This window comes from Sebastes fasciatus, chromosome 15 (genome assembly GCF_043250625.1).
Source record: "Sebastes fasciatus isolate fSebFas1 chromosome 15, fSebFas1.pri, whole genome shotgun sequence".
NCBI lineage: Eukaryota > Metazoa > Chordata > Actinopteri > Perciformes > Sebastidae > Sebastes > Sebastes fasciatus.
Genome location: NC_133809.1, coordinates 5308325 through 5324091, shown reverse-complemented (window position 1 = coordinate 5324091; position 15767 = coordinate 5308325). Strand labels below are relative to the sequence as shown.

Here is a 15767-nt window from a genome sequence, read left to right as displayed (position 1 = left end):
GGAAAACCTAGGACGATAGACGCTCACCGACGGCCCCAAAACTGTATAAGGCCGACCGTCGGCTTGGTGTGTCAGGGTCTTTAATCTTCTCATCTCTTAACTTTAAAACTGATAAAAATGGGCAACAAGGGGGCAGCACAGCCGGTATGAGAAAAATGTGTTTTTTGAACATTAAAGCATATAAACAATGATCAGTAGAAACCCAAAATACAAGTATGAACCTGAAAATCCCCTTTAAGGCACTTCTATGTGTGATTAAAAGTTGTAAACCTGCTCTCTAAACAGGCCCTCAGTGTGCCGGATTCAGTCGAACTGGACTTTCCACTCCTGAACTCTAAGAATAGCACGTCTGTTATGTTTTGTTTGGTCTTCTCTGCTGCATGACGGAGACACACTGCGCACACAGCAGTTCCTGTTTTTTCAAATTCTCCCTCTCTGGCCGACCTTGGGAGTGGCCTCTCTGCTGCTGCAGCACGTGCCCGTGAATACATGCATATATATACACATTCCTGTATGCAGAGGGAGGGAGCAGCTTTGTGGAGACGGCGCCTGGTGGCCAGCGGTTCTCTATAGCGTGTCCTGACTTGACAGGAGCCACCACGTGCTGTAAACACGTGACTGATCTGATGGAGAGGTTGTAAAAAGCAGGACTCCCTCCCTTCTGGCCCTTTACCAAAGTTTGAAATCAGGCAGTTTCCCAGCGGCCATGAGAGAAAGGGAGGGCGACTCTTTGTTTGCATTCCACGGATCTAAAGACTCATTTACAGCCAACAGTTTGTAGCTGACACAAGTGTCTGTTCGTTGTCTTGTTTAACTCAGCTGAAGAAGCTCTTTCCTAAACCCTGGACATAAGTGTTTGTAGACTAGTAGCTTAGAAAATGAAGAGGAACGTCTGTTCCAGTGATCTTTACATGTATTTCTTAATGAGCCTTTTCCATTCATATTAAGCTGCCACCTTTGTCTGAGCAGGACAATTAATGGGCCAGTTGCTGAGGTTTAAGAGGCCTCACACTTTTACCCCAGAAATACATAATGCAACACTTTCAGGAACCTTTCAAGACGAGCTTCATTTTCCACTCCAACAGTTGGTTTTACTATGCAGATGAGTCCTTGGCAGGTCCCCCAGAAGAAAACCGAGCCAGATTTTACAACTGGACTCATCCAATTAGGAGCTGGAGGTTCCACAAAGAAAAGAGGGAGCTTTGTTTTCCAGAGGATTAATAACGTGTGCTTTCTGACGTGCTTGTTTTGTTATGTAGGCTAGTAAATCTAAAAGCATTACTAATAGAATAAAAGCTAAAGTTTTGGATGCTAAGTTCTAACGCTGGTTGTCTCAAGAAGTGTTGTAGTGTTGTGACATGCATCGTGCATCTAACCCTCGGAAAGAAAGCAAATAAGCACATTTCCCCAAATGTTGAGCCATTCCTGTTCTTCATGTTTTGACTCGTAGCTTTTTACCTCGACATCCAACCTGTGATGAGGCGTCACAAGCTAAAACGGTTGGTGTTGGTTAGCAGTGGGGACCTGTTCTCCCTGTAAGGTTGAAATACAAATCCATCTGTTATTACAGCAACAACACTGAGCTGACTGCTTAAGCAGAGTTACCCTTAAAACTACTCCACCCTTCCCGTCACCATCTCTTCTTTGTGAATCCACCTCTTCACCCCGGCGTGTCCTGTTTGATACCCCACCCTGGGGTGCTGCATGCAGCTGCAGGGCTGAATCAAAGGTGCCTTCACACAAACCTCCAGCCTGGGTGTCACCTTTTAAAGCCCTGTTTGCTCTGACCCGTTGACATTGACAGCAAACTGACAAACCGGCCTGTAAAAAACAAGGTCCTAACAACCTGGCGAGGGCGGTGAAACACGGAGCATAACACTGTGGGTTCAGAGGAAGGGTGGGGGGGGGTTGTGGTTTTTATCATGTGAACTTTGATGTTATCGAGGATTTAAAACCGTGCTTGTGTTTCTGCTCTGTGCACATCCTCTGCCGGCTCAGATGATTTCACCATACGTTCAGGATGTTTTCATTTCCCCCTGCAGAGAATGCAGACCAGACAAAAAGAGATTTTAGTGGCGTGTTGTTGTCTTTAGTTTCCTTTATTTAAAACTGGCGGGCCTCGCCGTCATTGGTCCTGATCGCCGTTCCCTTCACCCACATCCTGTTGTTCTTCATATTCAGCTGCTTTTTCATCAGAGGGAACTTGTGACTCATATATAACAAAAACTTGCCCAGACTTTTTTTTTTGTGGTATTCATGACACGAGCGGCTGCTTTGAAAATTAACACTGAAAATCTGATCCTCTACATGCATTTTGCTGCAGTCAAAATATAAAGTTTAAGTTCCACACTGACAGAGAAATCTGGCTTCACTTTCACTTTGAATTTTCACACTGATTTTGGTTAATCATTACCTGCAGAGATATCGCTCTTTCACTGTGAGAGTAATATCTGCAAACTGCTCCGGGCTAATTATTACACACAGCGTAGGTGTTGCAGAAATACTTGTCGTCCACACCTTTTCAGATGAAAAGCTTCATGAACAGTGAATGTCGGCTTCCTGCTCAGAGTGTCAATCAAACCAGGATTTGACATTGATCTAAAGTAGACCATGCTGAGTAGTTTTACGTAAGCTAATATGCTTATTCCCTTTCTTGTCGAGAGTTAGATGAGAAGGTTGATACCAGTCACGTATAGAAGCAAAGAGGTGAAACTCTGGTGCTTTTTTGACAACAGCTGCTAGATGGCGCTGTGGTAGCGCTGCCGCCATTTTGGACTGAAAACGCAGAGGAGTCTGTGGCCATGGATGTATAAAGAGACGTCTTTAAATCAGAGGATAAAGACTAGGAACAGTCAGGACCCAGGAGGGAACCATGAATTTGTTTGTACCAATTTGTTTGCAAATCCATGGAGTAGATGTGGAGGTACAGTATTTCACTGCTTAATTGAAAACCTGGAACAAGACATTAATTTCAGGTTAAACCTGGCTCCATGGAGGTTCAATTTAAGCCTCCATTAGTCCTGGAGAAGCTCTATTTGCTCTCCAGGAAATCAGTTAATTCAAGGCAAGGCTGAATCTAGGAGTCACTTTGGAGGTTTTGATCTGATGGTGGCGCTAGATGAAAAGTAAGAGGATCAAAAAACATTCAGATTCATCTGCTGGGGACCATGAATGTCTTTAGTTTTATGGCATTTCATCGAATAGTTGCTGAGATAGTTGAGTCTGGACTGACATCACCATCCCTAAAGCCATTAAACCTGCACTCATGTGTTGCTGCTCTCATCTGACAGCTGTAAAAATGACACCAGCAGAGCAGAATGTGAGAAAAGGAAGATTTTAATCCCTTAAAAAGATGAAATTCTACCAACTACTAGACCCATCAACAACACATCCTCAGGTCTTGTTGCAGCGCGTCTCAGCAGCAGGTCTGTGCAGGGCAGAGGGCGGGGAGGTTAACAGGACGGTGGAGTGAATGTTAACAAAGATGAGTGAATGTTTTCTTTGTTTCTTTTTCCCTCTGTCACTTCTTCACACGCGCGCACGCACGCGCGCGCGCACGCACACACACACACACACACACACACACACACACACACGCACGCACACACACACACACACACACACACACACACACACACACACAGGCACTGAACAGGGCCTCTCAGAGTAAAGAAGCGTGACCGGCAGCAGCTGTTGGATTAACAGCTGCCTGCGTTTGTCTGCTGAGACCCCCGAAACACTCTCAGTGATCTCACTCAACCTCTCTGCAGCCTCCTTCTGCCTCCTTCAGTCCTGTTTTCATCCACATCTACTGCACTACTGTCTCAAATTCTTAGCAATTTGGGTCTATTGGTTCCTTCTAATTCAATTGAGGTCAATCTGATTTGATTAATTAAGCGTTTTAGTAAGTTTTTCAGAAAAAAATTACCCAAAAAATCAGTGGTCCAGCTTCACAAATGCATTTTTTTCAGGTATTCCATGATAATGAATGACATATCTTTATGTTTTGGAGTGATGGTCATACAAAATAAGCAATCTGAAGACTGCATTTTTCACTATTTTCTGGCATTTTAGACAAAATAATTAACCAATAATCAAGCAGATTGCAGCCAATAGCAGCCCAATATCATATCTTCACCTGCCTAAACATCTGACTGGTAGAGGTCTTATTTTCTTATTTGGTTATATAATATAATATAAAATCATATAATATAATATAATATATTATGATATAATATAATATGATATGATATGATATGATATAACATAACATAATATAATATAATATAACATAATATAATATAATATAATATAATATAATATAATATAACATAACATAACATAACATAACATAACATAACATAACATAATATAATATAATATAATATAATATAATATAATGTACTTCGAGCGCTATCTGGTGGTTGAAGCGTCGCATAGCAACGGAAGTCGAGAGAGCGGTCAGGTGACCAACGCGGAAGTGATTAATCAATGTAAACAGTGTTAAACAGATATAAGAGTCTTTTTGGTGTTTTCTCTCCACGTGACAACATGGTTCGGTGTTTCCTGATCCACACCGTGTGTCCGGTCAGTGCTCTCGGTTCTGGAGAGAATCGGGTGTTGTATTCTCGGGTCTTCGGTCCAGATGAAAGCTTGTTGTCCGACCAGAACCAGAACCAGAACCAGAACCAGGATCTGAACCCGGAGGAGAGGCGGGTTCTACAAAAGGAGAAGGTCGCTGTGGTGGCCAGGTGAGTCAAGATTTACTCCTCCTGCTACTGTGATAAACAACTATATTTTTTTGTATTTTTTTTTGTAATTTTTTGTTAACCAAGTACATTTACTCAGGTACTGGACTAATCTGAGGTATTTTAATTGAGTATTTTTGTTCATTCGTTTATTTATTTTGCACAATTTAAGACCATAGGCCTACAACATAACAAAAAAAAAAGAATATCAATAATATGACTACATAATATAGAAGTATTTACATTTGACAGGGATTATTTTACTGCACTATGTCTACTTTTACTTTTCAAGTATATTTGCTGATAATATTTACATACTTTTACTTAAAGGTCCCATATTATTATAAAAAAGTGAGATTTTCATGTTTTTTTTTATTATAACGCAGGTTTAAGTCCTCTATAAATACTGTGAAAGTATCGAAACACTCAATCCACAGGGAAATACACACAGCCCGTATTCAGAAACTCTGCATTTGAAACAAGCTGTCAGGATATCTGACCATTTGTGATGTCACAAAATACAATATTTAGACCCTTGACACAATGTTAAACGTAAACATTCTAAATGTGTCCCAGTTTATTCCTGGTTGCAGTGTATGTGAGTGTCATCGGCTGACGGGAAGTAAACATGGACCCAAGCTGTTGCCTAGCGACGCCATTCTGTCAAAATGCGCTAAAACGGAGCGTTTCAGAAAGAGGATAAATAGATGCATATTCAGGCTGACATTATGATGAAAATAAAGTTTTTTTTTAACATTACAGCATGTAAACATGTTCTAGTAGAAACACAAAATACAAGTATGAACCTGTAAATGAGCATAATATGGAACCTTTAAATGAGATTTTGAATGCAGGACTTCTACTTATGGAGTAGTGGAGTATTTTCACAGTGTGAATTAGTATACTATTAGTACAAGGATCTGAATAGTTCTTCCACCACTGACTGTACTCTACAATTCTCTTGCTATGTCTGTCAATAATGTAACAGGATACCACAGACGACAACATGTGTGATTATATACAGTTCATCAATATAAGTATAAAGCAAAGCATCAAAAGTAAAAGTACTCATTAAAATACTAGATTAGGTAGAAGGTCACAGTTGGCAATTAACAGAAACACGTCTCACGTTGGTTGGTTATCTGGACGGCCCTCTTTGGTCTTACTGCTTATGTTTCTCCAAATTAAGACTACATTTCCCATAAAGCTTAGCGCTCCCTGTGTCAAAAGGATGCTGCTCCTCTCCATGTCTTTCTTCTTGATGTCGCTGTGTAACTATTTGATATATTTTGGGCTGTAAACCTTCCACTACCTCTCATCTCGTGATACCTTGACTCTGCAGCACCCTCCTCCTGTTGTCCTCTTTATTGCAGCCGCTCTTCTTTCTGCATCCTGCTGATTTCCTGATGTAAAAAAGCATCACAGAGGCCGGCGGAGGCTGTCAGTCTTCTCTACATTCGTCTCGTTTGTGTTCAATAAATGAGGATTTATTTCACAGAGCGTTTGTGTAGTTTTCTCTTCTCCCTCATGGCAGCCTGTAACTACTGATTATCACTGTCAAAAGAAAATGCTCGCTCTCTCTGTGCGCAGTGGGAAAGAATGACAACAGGCCTCAGATATACTGAGTTATTAATGTATACTCAGTTATTCATGTTAAAATGCTGCTGACAAGTTCTCAAATATAATATTTATTGGTTTTCCTTCATTTCATATCACTATAAATCAAATACTTTGTTTTTTTTTTACTGTTGGCCTGACAAATTTATCCAATTTTAAGACATCACTTTATATTACTTTAGGCTCTGGTAATTTATACGACGGAGTAATTTATACGACGCAGTATTAGGGCCACATTGAGGGGGAAAAAAATAAATCAGAGTTTTCCGGAATAAAGTCAGAATATTACGAGAATAAATTCTTAATTTAATGAGAATAAAGTCATACTATTTCAAGACAAAAAGTCATATTACCAGAATAAAGTCATAACTTTACGAGAAAAAAAATTATTTTCTCGTAAACCTATGACTTTATTCTTGTAATCTCAAATTTTTTTTTTTCCTCAATGTGCCCTAATATTCCGTCTTAAATTTAAGATGTGAATTTTCTTTTTTTTTTTTACTTTAAACACACAAAAAATACAAAAACGCCACAAAAAAAGGACAGATTAAAGATGAAAATGAGTGTTAGTTGCTACCCTAACCTTAGTTATGATTAGGATGATGATGATGATAAACCATTGATCCTCTGTGACTCAGGCAGGTGCGTAGCGTCGTCTCTCTGTCCCGGGAGGCTTCGGGTCGGTTGCTGGTGGAGGCGCTGCCTGGCGAGGAGGCTCTAGCGCTGCAGGATGCCGACAGCGGAGTGGTGCGTCTGAGAGCTGGAGACCCCTTCTCTGAGGAGATGAGCGCTCTGTGGCTGGGAGTCCAGAGTCTGGGCTTCACGCTGGTCTGTGAGCCCCACGAGAACCTCCTGCTGGCCGAGGGGACTCTACGCAACCTGACCCGACACTGCCTGGAGCAGCTGCACATGCTGGGGCAGGGCAGCGAGGTGAGCTCCACACAGTTTTCATATCCAATAAGGAGCTCCAGTGTGTGTTGCTCATTCAGGAATCCTTTTAGACTCAACACCAGACTGATAAAGGAGCAACGGCAACTCCAAATGACAGGAAGGGTTAAATATTTACACAATTTTTAATACCCAAAAATCGTGTAATGAGGCTAAGATGAGATTCAGACCACTGTACTGAGGTTTGTCAAACCTGGACTAGATTAACATGCAGACTTGATCAAGATCTGACAGAGGGTATTTTCTTCAAATTTGGTACAAACTTCCGTGAAGACGGGAAGACGTCATTGGAAACTGTTTAGAAAAGGGCAGGCACTTTCAAAAAATACTTGATATTATTTACTTGATACTTGATAAATACTTGAAAATACTTGTCAGGTGATTGGATGAACCACCTGTCAATCAAACTCTTACCGAAGCCAGTCGGGAGAAGAGTGAAAACATCTTTTCGAACTAGAAAAGCCTTCAGTGCCGTTCTTTGCTCTTCTTTCAATGAAGAAATACTCTCCAGTTCTGATACAACTGATGCTATTGGAGCATCTACGCTAACCTCTTCAGGAGTCGCCATTATCGTTTAGAATGAACAGTCGCCTCTCTGTGTCGCGTCACACACACCTAAACCACACCATATAGCTGCCAGTAGCTCCTCACAGGACACTGATCGATTCGTGCTCTGGCTTGTCGTACACAAACGCATTACTTGAAGCCTGACAAGATGGATTTGCGTGTGACATGATCCCACAACTCTTGCGTGATATCCGTGAGAAAATCTAGCTGCCGTGCAAGGTAAACAAACTTCCAGGGATGGATTCTCCAGGGATGAATAGATTCGATTTCTGTGGTCAAAGGTCACTGTGATCTCACAAAACACGTTTTTAGCCACAACTCAATACTTCATACGCTAATGTCAATTTCACACTAATGTCTAACAGGATCAAATGATGAAGTGATGACATTTTAGACAGAGGTGAGGTGGTAATTCTAGTTGATCTAGACTTCTGATATGATGTAAATGAAGAAAGACCTGTGAAATCACACTTTTTCTGTTTTCACAAATGGAATAAAGCTTTCTCAAATCCAACTGGGGGATTTAAATGTGAAGGCTGTTACAAAGATGTGTAGTAGCTGTTTCACAACTTGAAGCAGTGTGACATCAGAGGATTAGCTGAAAAATATTAATATACCTTAAGTAGGGCTGCAACTAACAATTATTTTCATTGTTGATTAGTTTCTCGATTAATCGATTAGTTGTTTGGTCTATAAAATGTCAGAAAATGGTGAAAAAGTGTTGATCAGTGTTTCTCAAAGCCCAAGATGACGTCCTCAAATGTCTCGTTTTGTCCACAACTCAAAGATATTCAGTTTACTGTCACAGAGGAGTAAAGAGACCAGAAAATATTCACATTTAAGAAGCTTTTTCTTAACAAATTACTCAAATCGATTATCAAATTAGTTGGGGATAAATTTAATAATTGACAACTAATCGATTAATCGTTGCAGCTCTACCCTTAAGTTACCCTTTACTTTAAAAGATAGAAGCCATATTCAGCCTTGTTGTGGAGATCTTCAGGCAGCCGTTTGACTCGCTAACACATTAAAATGCCGACCATAAGAAACCCTGATCGTGGTCACTCTTTGGGTGGTTACAAACATGTTCTTTATGGCCTTACTGTATTGTATGTAAAGAATCAGGTCAGACTAGTGTCTCTCAGCACTTTTGTAACCAGTGTTTGTAGTTGAATTCAACCAGTTGGAGTGTCTGGCTGTGTTGGACTTACTGTTGGCCGGTCTGTGAAGCAGGGATTAGAGGAGATTTATAATTGGAGAGTTTAGCTCTGTCGCTGCTATTTGGGACACAATTTTTATTTTGGACATAAAGGGGAAGTCTGGTGATATTCAGCAAATCCCATGAAAAGAACCAAAACCAACAATGAGTAGTAGCCAAAAGCCTGAAATATCTTATTCCTCTGTGAGCTCCATTGTTGTTCAGAAACTATTAAAAACACATCAATGAGCCACATTGTTGCACTGGAAGACACTCTAGTTTATTTTGACTCAATCCCGAACACACATGGCGTCCTGCTGCTGCTTTAAATACTCGCTAGAAATTATGGGTCCAACAAACAGAGGGCTTTCATCCAGGAGACCGCTGTTCGTGTCCCGTGTGTTAAGTTTCACTTTCACTTTACAATCAGCTGATCTTTCGTGTCTCCTGTTCACAACATCAAGTCACATGTTCACTGTACAAACCTGGTCATTTTAAGCCTAAACCTAACTAAATGGTTTTGTTGCCTAAACCTAAGCAAGTTTTTTTGTTTAATTCACAACATTAAGCACGTGTTTACTGCGACCGAAAAGTGACGCAGAGGGGTCTGAGGTGGGATGAGAACGTGTTGCACTAAAGCACCAAATGTGTATTAATCCGCTGCTTAAGAAATCAATAATTTGACACAAAAAACGGTCCTGCAGAGTCCGACATCAGAACTGCGGCAATAGCAACGGTCTGCTGTAGAGATGCAAAGTCCCGCCGCTTCCGGTGGACCACCATTGGACCTTATTTTGGAAAAAATATGAACTGTAGTCAACGGAGAGAGAAAAATAATGGTTTTGATCCTGTTTGAATTGCTCCATGAATCACACATATGATGTTTGTCAATTTAAAAGATCATTTTGCAAGTCAAGAAAGTCTCAGTTCGTTGTAAAACTGTTGAAGACTGTGAAAATATGTAATTAGAAAGACGACACACCCAAAAGTGTTGTAAGTGACGTCTCTCTCTCTGAAGCTACGATGGTTGTGTGTTTCCTACTGGGATGAACTCACACCAGCAACGAGTCTCACTTAGTCACTCACTAGTTTACACAAAACTAAATGATACTACGACAAACCTACGAAGAACTGAGACTTACTTGCAAAATCATCTTTTAAATTGACAAACATCATAATGTGTGATTCGTGGCGCAATTCAAACGGGATCAAAAAAATATTTGTCTCTCGTCGTTGACCACCGTACATATTTTTTCCGACATAAGGTCCCATTGGGTCCTCTGGAAGGGGAAGGACTTTGCCTCTCTATAAAGAAATAACAGACCGCTGTGATTGACCAATCAGAATCGAGTATCCAACAACGCCGTGTAATAATCATGTTTAAAGGCCCTGAAATCACTTCAGTGAAACCGTTTACCTCCACAGAGCTGTTGCTGTGTGGAGCTTTGCTAACCAAATGCTCAACAACTCATTATGCATTATGGAAACAGCAATAAAAAAACAGTAATGAAACAAGATTGCAGCCGTGCGGGTTTTATTACCATCTGTAACTAACTGCGATCGTAAAAAAAAAAAAAAAAAGAAAGTCTGCACGGCATCGTCACTAAAACAACACTTTCCCCTCCAGGTCCTGCTGAGGAGCAACCGTGTCGATGCTCTGCTCAGCCGCCTGCTTCCTCACGGCCAGCTCCTCTTCCTCAACCACCGCTTCGCCCAGAGTCTGGAGAAGGAAGTGGCAGCTTACATGGCCAAGTGAACCAGAACAACTTCCTGGTTGAGCTCAATCACTGCTGGCCAACTTGTTTACTGTTGGTGACATGTCTGCGGCGGCAGAAGAACGGACCAACTGGCAGCTGCTGTTTTCTGATTGCATGAGGTGGTAAACACACGGAGTGGTGAATATCTCCCTCAGCCACTTGCAGCTCACTGTTGACTGTTTACTGCGTGGGAGGCTTCAGTTCAAATCCTGTTTGTCAAATTGAAGAGTGGAAAGGAAAATGTGGCAGATTAAAAGAGTGCAGCTTGAAGAGGCCGGTTAAAACCTACTCGTCAACATCAAAAGACTGCCATTTATCTGATTCACCGTACTTTTAAATGTCATCTTGCGACCTTGAGGAACCAGACTTGACCTACACGTGAATCTCAAAGTGCTTTTATTGCCCCGCGGTGACTCCGAATGCACCTTTCGTTCCTGAGGAGTAGGAGGAATTTTGTTTAATGTTCAATATGATTCATCTCTTCGTAACAAACAGCAGAAATGGAGCAAAGAAAGATCAGAGTCAGACCTGTTTAATGTCATTTTGAACCAAAAATGTCATCATTGTTGAGACGTTGAGGACAATGAATAAAAGGAAGCAAGTGACATGAAATGTTGTATAACCAAAATGAAAGACATGCAGAATAAACAGGAAATGAGGAGCTACAATGGCAACATCCAGACATAACAAATAACACTTGTAATCCTGCACGTTGTGAACATCTGTTGTACCTCCGACTGCGGCCCCCCCGTGAAGCCAGACTCTCCTGCTCCTCCTCCGGGCCTAATAAAAGCCTCCCAGTTTTTGAGCCAAATCCAAAAGAAAAAAACCTGTCTGGATGCCAACATCAATTGCTTTGATCTTCTCCCTTTTTTTTTTTTTTTTTCCTGTATTAGAAAATAAAACTCATTTTTAGCATTACCCAAGGCGTATTCTTTGAAACTTGTGTACTCTGCAATCAAGGACACACGGTGCGTTTTCCAAAAACGAGGCACCGGGGATCGCACATTAAAAATGATAGAACACACAAGAGAAGGATTTAGAGGTTGTGTACATCTCATGGGGAATAAAAAAACACACACAAACTCGCCGTCCACTGGATAAAAACACCTGCGAAGTGAATAATACAAATGAATCAGATAACCAGTGAGTTCCACTTGTAAGACCAGCAGAGGGCGATGATGCTCCTGTCAGTGTCAATGTGCAGTGAAGGACATTGTGGAAGAAACCAGGGAGTATTTAAGGTAAATATTTTTAAAGGTGCTCCATACTATATCCAGAGCATTAATATAGCAGCAAACAACTATTGTTCATGTAAAGATATAGAGGAGTAATGTCTACCTGAGCAGAGAATGAAGTCTATCTCCCTCTGGGTGTGTTGTAATCAGAGCTTCTCTTTGTTTCGTTAACATCGCCGGGCCGACCGCGTGTGCCTTTTAGTGCATGTTGTGAGCGTGCCCCACTGGCTAGCTCACGGCCGCCATTCTACACTGCTCTCATATGACGGCTACAGCTGATGACCCCGTCCGACAGACGACGTCGTCGCTGAAGCGTAGCGTAGCGCCCACCCTCCGTTCCCCCCCCAGGTTAACACCATAGCTCTGTCCCAATCTCGCATTTAGCACCTTTTACGCTCAATTCACACCGGAGCAGCAGCAAAATGCAGCCTGCGGCGAGCTGCCATTCAATGTCTATGAAAGGCTGCGGCAGGTGCTCCCGAGCTCAGCGAGCTGCAGCCGTTTGATTCTGTGGCGAAGTGTGGCCAAACAAAAGTTGAGAAAAGTTTAACTTTTAGCAGCCAAGTGTAGCCAGAGAGTATTCAACCAATCATTTAACAGATCCTGTGACTCCTGTGACATGTTCACCTATGTTACAAAGAATTCCTTCCCACCTGAAACACATGAATACGCCTCACTTTGCTGCTGCCTGGTATGAATTCAGCATTAAAAAGGCCTTCAGATGCAACCTTGGCTTTGATATATACTGTGCTGAAATATACAGGTATGAACATTAAAGTGCACAACAGAAAAGCAAAATGTTGTCAATAGAGACAACATTGGAGAGTATCTCGATGAAACTCGTTTTACTTTAAAAAAAAAAAAAAAAAAGTCAATAAACTCACCTTAAGCAACTGATAGACATACAGGTGAAATGAACAAGATCCAACTTTCCCATATAATTAAATATTTGTCTTTTTGCAGTCTAAAATGTGTCATACAGTATGTCAGTCCAATTATCACTTGAAGATATTTCTGGTTTCATCTCCTGTGTTAAACTGTGTGTGAAATGTGAAATAGTGCATTATGTCAACCTGTAAAATTGTGTGATATTCTGGGTGTGCGTCTGTAAAGAAGTTGTTGCCTTGCTATTTTTTTTCCACCTAAAAACACCGGCGGTAATGGCCTTTCTGCCAGCAGCACTTAGCATCCGGAAGAAGTATGGACTCCAGAGGTAACATTTTCTGAAGGCAGGTCACCCAAAAAGAGGGCTCCAATTTAAGTGGGATATACTTCACTATCTATCTACCTCATGCAGTCAACTCGGGTCCACTACTCCACTACGCGTGGCATACTTCTCCCACTGTTAGAAATCCAGTTCATCCTTTTCATTAGGCTGCTGTACTTAAGCTGTCAGTGCTCTGCTCACCTGAGAGTTCAGCTGTCACTTGCTGCTGCTGCTGTTCATAAGCTCCACCTCCACCCAGCATCCACCTCCACCCAGCATCCACCTCCACCCAGCAGCCACCTCCACCCAGCATCCACCTCCACCCAGCATGCACCTGTAGACTCTGAGCTCGCATTAGGGGGAAAGTTATTATTATAGCAGCAGATTAATGCCCACGGCTTTAGAATAAGAGGCTCTCATATGGATGTAATGTTCAGGTGTTCAAGATATCACACTTAATATTAAAAATATATATGTTTATTTCTGTGTATTTTTTGGTTCTTTCATTGAACATTTTAAGTCCCTCCACCACGGAAAATGTGTTTTTCTTCTTGTTACCTCTGTTGGATGTTTGACCTTCACTCTGCAGAATGATGTATGTGCACAGTTTGACACGTGAAGGCTGTTTGCTCATTCATCTGCTGAAGGTTGAACGTTTCTCTGAGCTCACCTGAAAGGAATTAATGTGTAGCATTTAGGGGGATCTATTGGCAGTAGCCCAGAATGGACAAACCAAACGCTTGCTCTAGAGAGGGACATTCACGTTTTTGCGTCGTTCCCTGTAGCTCTCCTACATGCTGGGCACACTGGAGAAGTTTCAGTTGGTTAGTCATCCCTAGATGCTGTCAAATTCTATACACTGTTCACCTTTAAATCTTGAGTTTAACACATGTATACATACAAGATCATTTTGTGACATCACAACTAGTTTGGAAGCAGAGCCGGCTCCAGCCCTATAGATGAAATTCGGATTCGGACCCCATAGCCCCATAAACCACAACACACATCGGACATCACAATGGTTTTAAGACAAAAATTAAGATTTTTATTTCCATAAATAACTGTTTTTATTATAATATAAATAAACAGTTGGTCCCTGATATTTTAAGATATTTTTTAGTGTTCAGTCAGTTTCACTACAATGAACACTTTTATTAACAAATAAGTGTGAGAAAGGGAGTTACGGGGTGAAAAGTGTATTACTTTCTTTCTATATTTATTCATTTGCCCATCGGCATTTTTTAAAATTATTATTTCATTTTTTAAAATTTAATTTTAATTTTAATTTATTTTAATTTTCAATTTTAACTTTTATTTCAACTCAAATTAGCTCTTTGAGCAGACAAACGACTATCTTAAGGTGAATATTTTCTGGTTTCTTTACTCCTCTATGACAGTAAACTGAATATCTTTGAGTTGTGGACAAAACAAGACATTTGAGGACGTTGTCTTGGGCCTTGGGAAACACTGATCAACATTTTTCACCATTTTATAAACCAAACAACTAATCGATTAATCAAGACAGTAATCAACAGTAGTTTATCCAAGTAGTCCAAGTAGTTTATATAGTTTGTGTAAATACCTTTAGTACCTATTAACTCTTGAAATACAACATTAGGTTTCCTTAAGTTGGCTCCTTTATCTCAGCCCACCCAGTCATTGTGCTTCATCACCATCCCTGTATTATAACCCTTCAGTATCAGGTCTCCTCCAGTAGGGGCCAGTGTGCAGCCAGACATGATGAGAGCTGATAATAAGAGACTAAATAGTGACTCCAGAGCACAAATCCACCAGGCAACAAAATCAGGAATGCTGCGGCTGCTTTCGAAAACTATTTAAAATGAGCTGCTAGACATCAAACAAACAGCGCTGAGATTGTTTTCATGTGTGTGAAACCGGTTTGTAATTACAACTAATTAGGGATGCACAGGCATAGGAAGTTGATCTTTGCCTACAAACAGCTGTTTGATAAAATGCATGAGTTAATGTCAAGTGGAGATTAAAATGACAGTATCTGCTGCAGATTTCCTGTTTGTATGTGTGTGTACGTTTTATCCCCCTGTGATTATAAGGTCTATCCACTTTTCATTACAGCTGGTTTGTAGGCAGGATTATCAATAAGGACATACGAGTAAACACAAGATGAGAAAGAGGGGGAAGTCAGAGGGTCGAAACTGTTGCTCAGTTTAATTGCTCAAAGAGCTCATAGAGCTGGAATATGCAGTGATGCTGAGCATATTTAGCTGTCTTCGCTTTGAAAAAGAGCCCACTCTGAGGTTAAAGTTAAAAGATTAAGTGGATTAAAGTTATGAAGAGCTTCTCAGCCAACTGAGTGCTGCTGAAGCCTAAGAATCGGCAAGTTTTTATTCCAGTCAAACACTGCAGGTGATTACTGCCTGATTAGCACGAGGCACAAGCTCATCGGTGAAATCAGCTGCTTTAATGTGTAGTTGAAATGAAAACACTCTCGGGCTTCAATAGCACTTT

The 15767-nt window shown here is 41.0% G+C and overlaps 3 protein-coding genes across 3 annotated transcripts in view; 2 read left to right on the top strand and 1 right to left on the bottom strand.

Moving 5' to 3' along the window:
• loxl3b (lysyl oxidase-like 3b) overlaps window positions 1-15767 on the bottom strand; it is a 372166-nt gene that overhangs the window by 230650 nt on the left and 125749 nt on the right. The window lies entirely within an intron of this gene.
• sfxn5a (sideroflexin 5a) overlaps window positions 1-15767 on the top strand; it is a 152454-nt gene that overhangs the window by 84862 nt on the left and 51825 nt on the right. The gene's annotated exons all lie outside the window — the stretch shown is intronic.
• On the top strand, window positions 4459-11756 carry ap5s1 (adaptor related protein complex 5 subunit sigma 1). Its single transcript, XM_074660859.1, has 3 exons — window positions 4459-4751; window positions 7004-7295; window positions 10706-11756. The coding sequence occupies exons 1-3, from the start codon at window positions 4552-4554 to the stop codon at window positions 10832-10834; spliced, it is 621 nt and encodes a 206-aa protein (XP_074516960.1). The 5' UTR covers window positions 4459-4551; the 3' UTR covers window positions 10835-11756.

What these genes read in the sequence shown, in the direction of transcription:
- ap5s1 (XM_074660859.1), top strand. Translation starts at nt 4,552, where the DNA reads ATGGTTCGGTGTTTCCTGATCCACACCGTGTGTCCGGTCAGTGCTCTC. An exon ending in AAGGTCGCTGTGGTGGCCAG is followed by an intron (nt 4,752 to 7,003) that starts GTGAGTCAAGAT and finishes TCTGTGACTCAG; the next exon opens with GCAGGTGCGTAGCGTCGTCT. An exon ending in TGCTGGGGCAGGGCAGCGAG is followed by an intron (nt 7,296 to 10,705) that starts GTGAGCTCCACA and finishes TTTCCCCTCCAG; the next exon opens with GTCCTGCTGAGGAGCAACCG.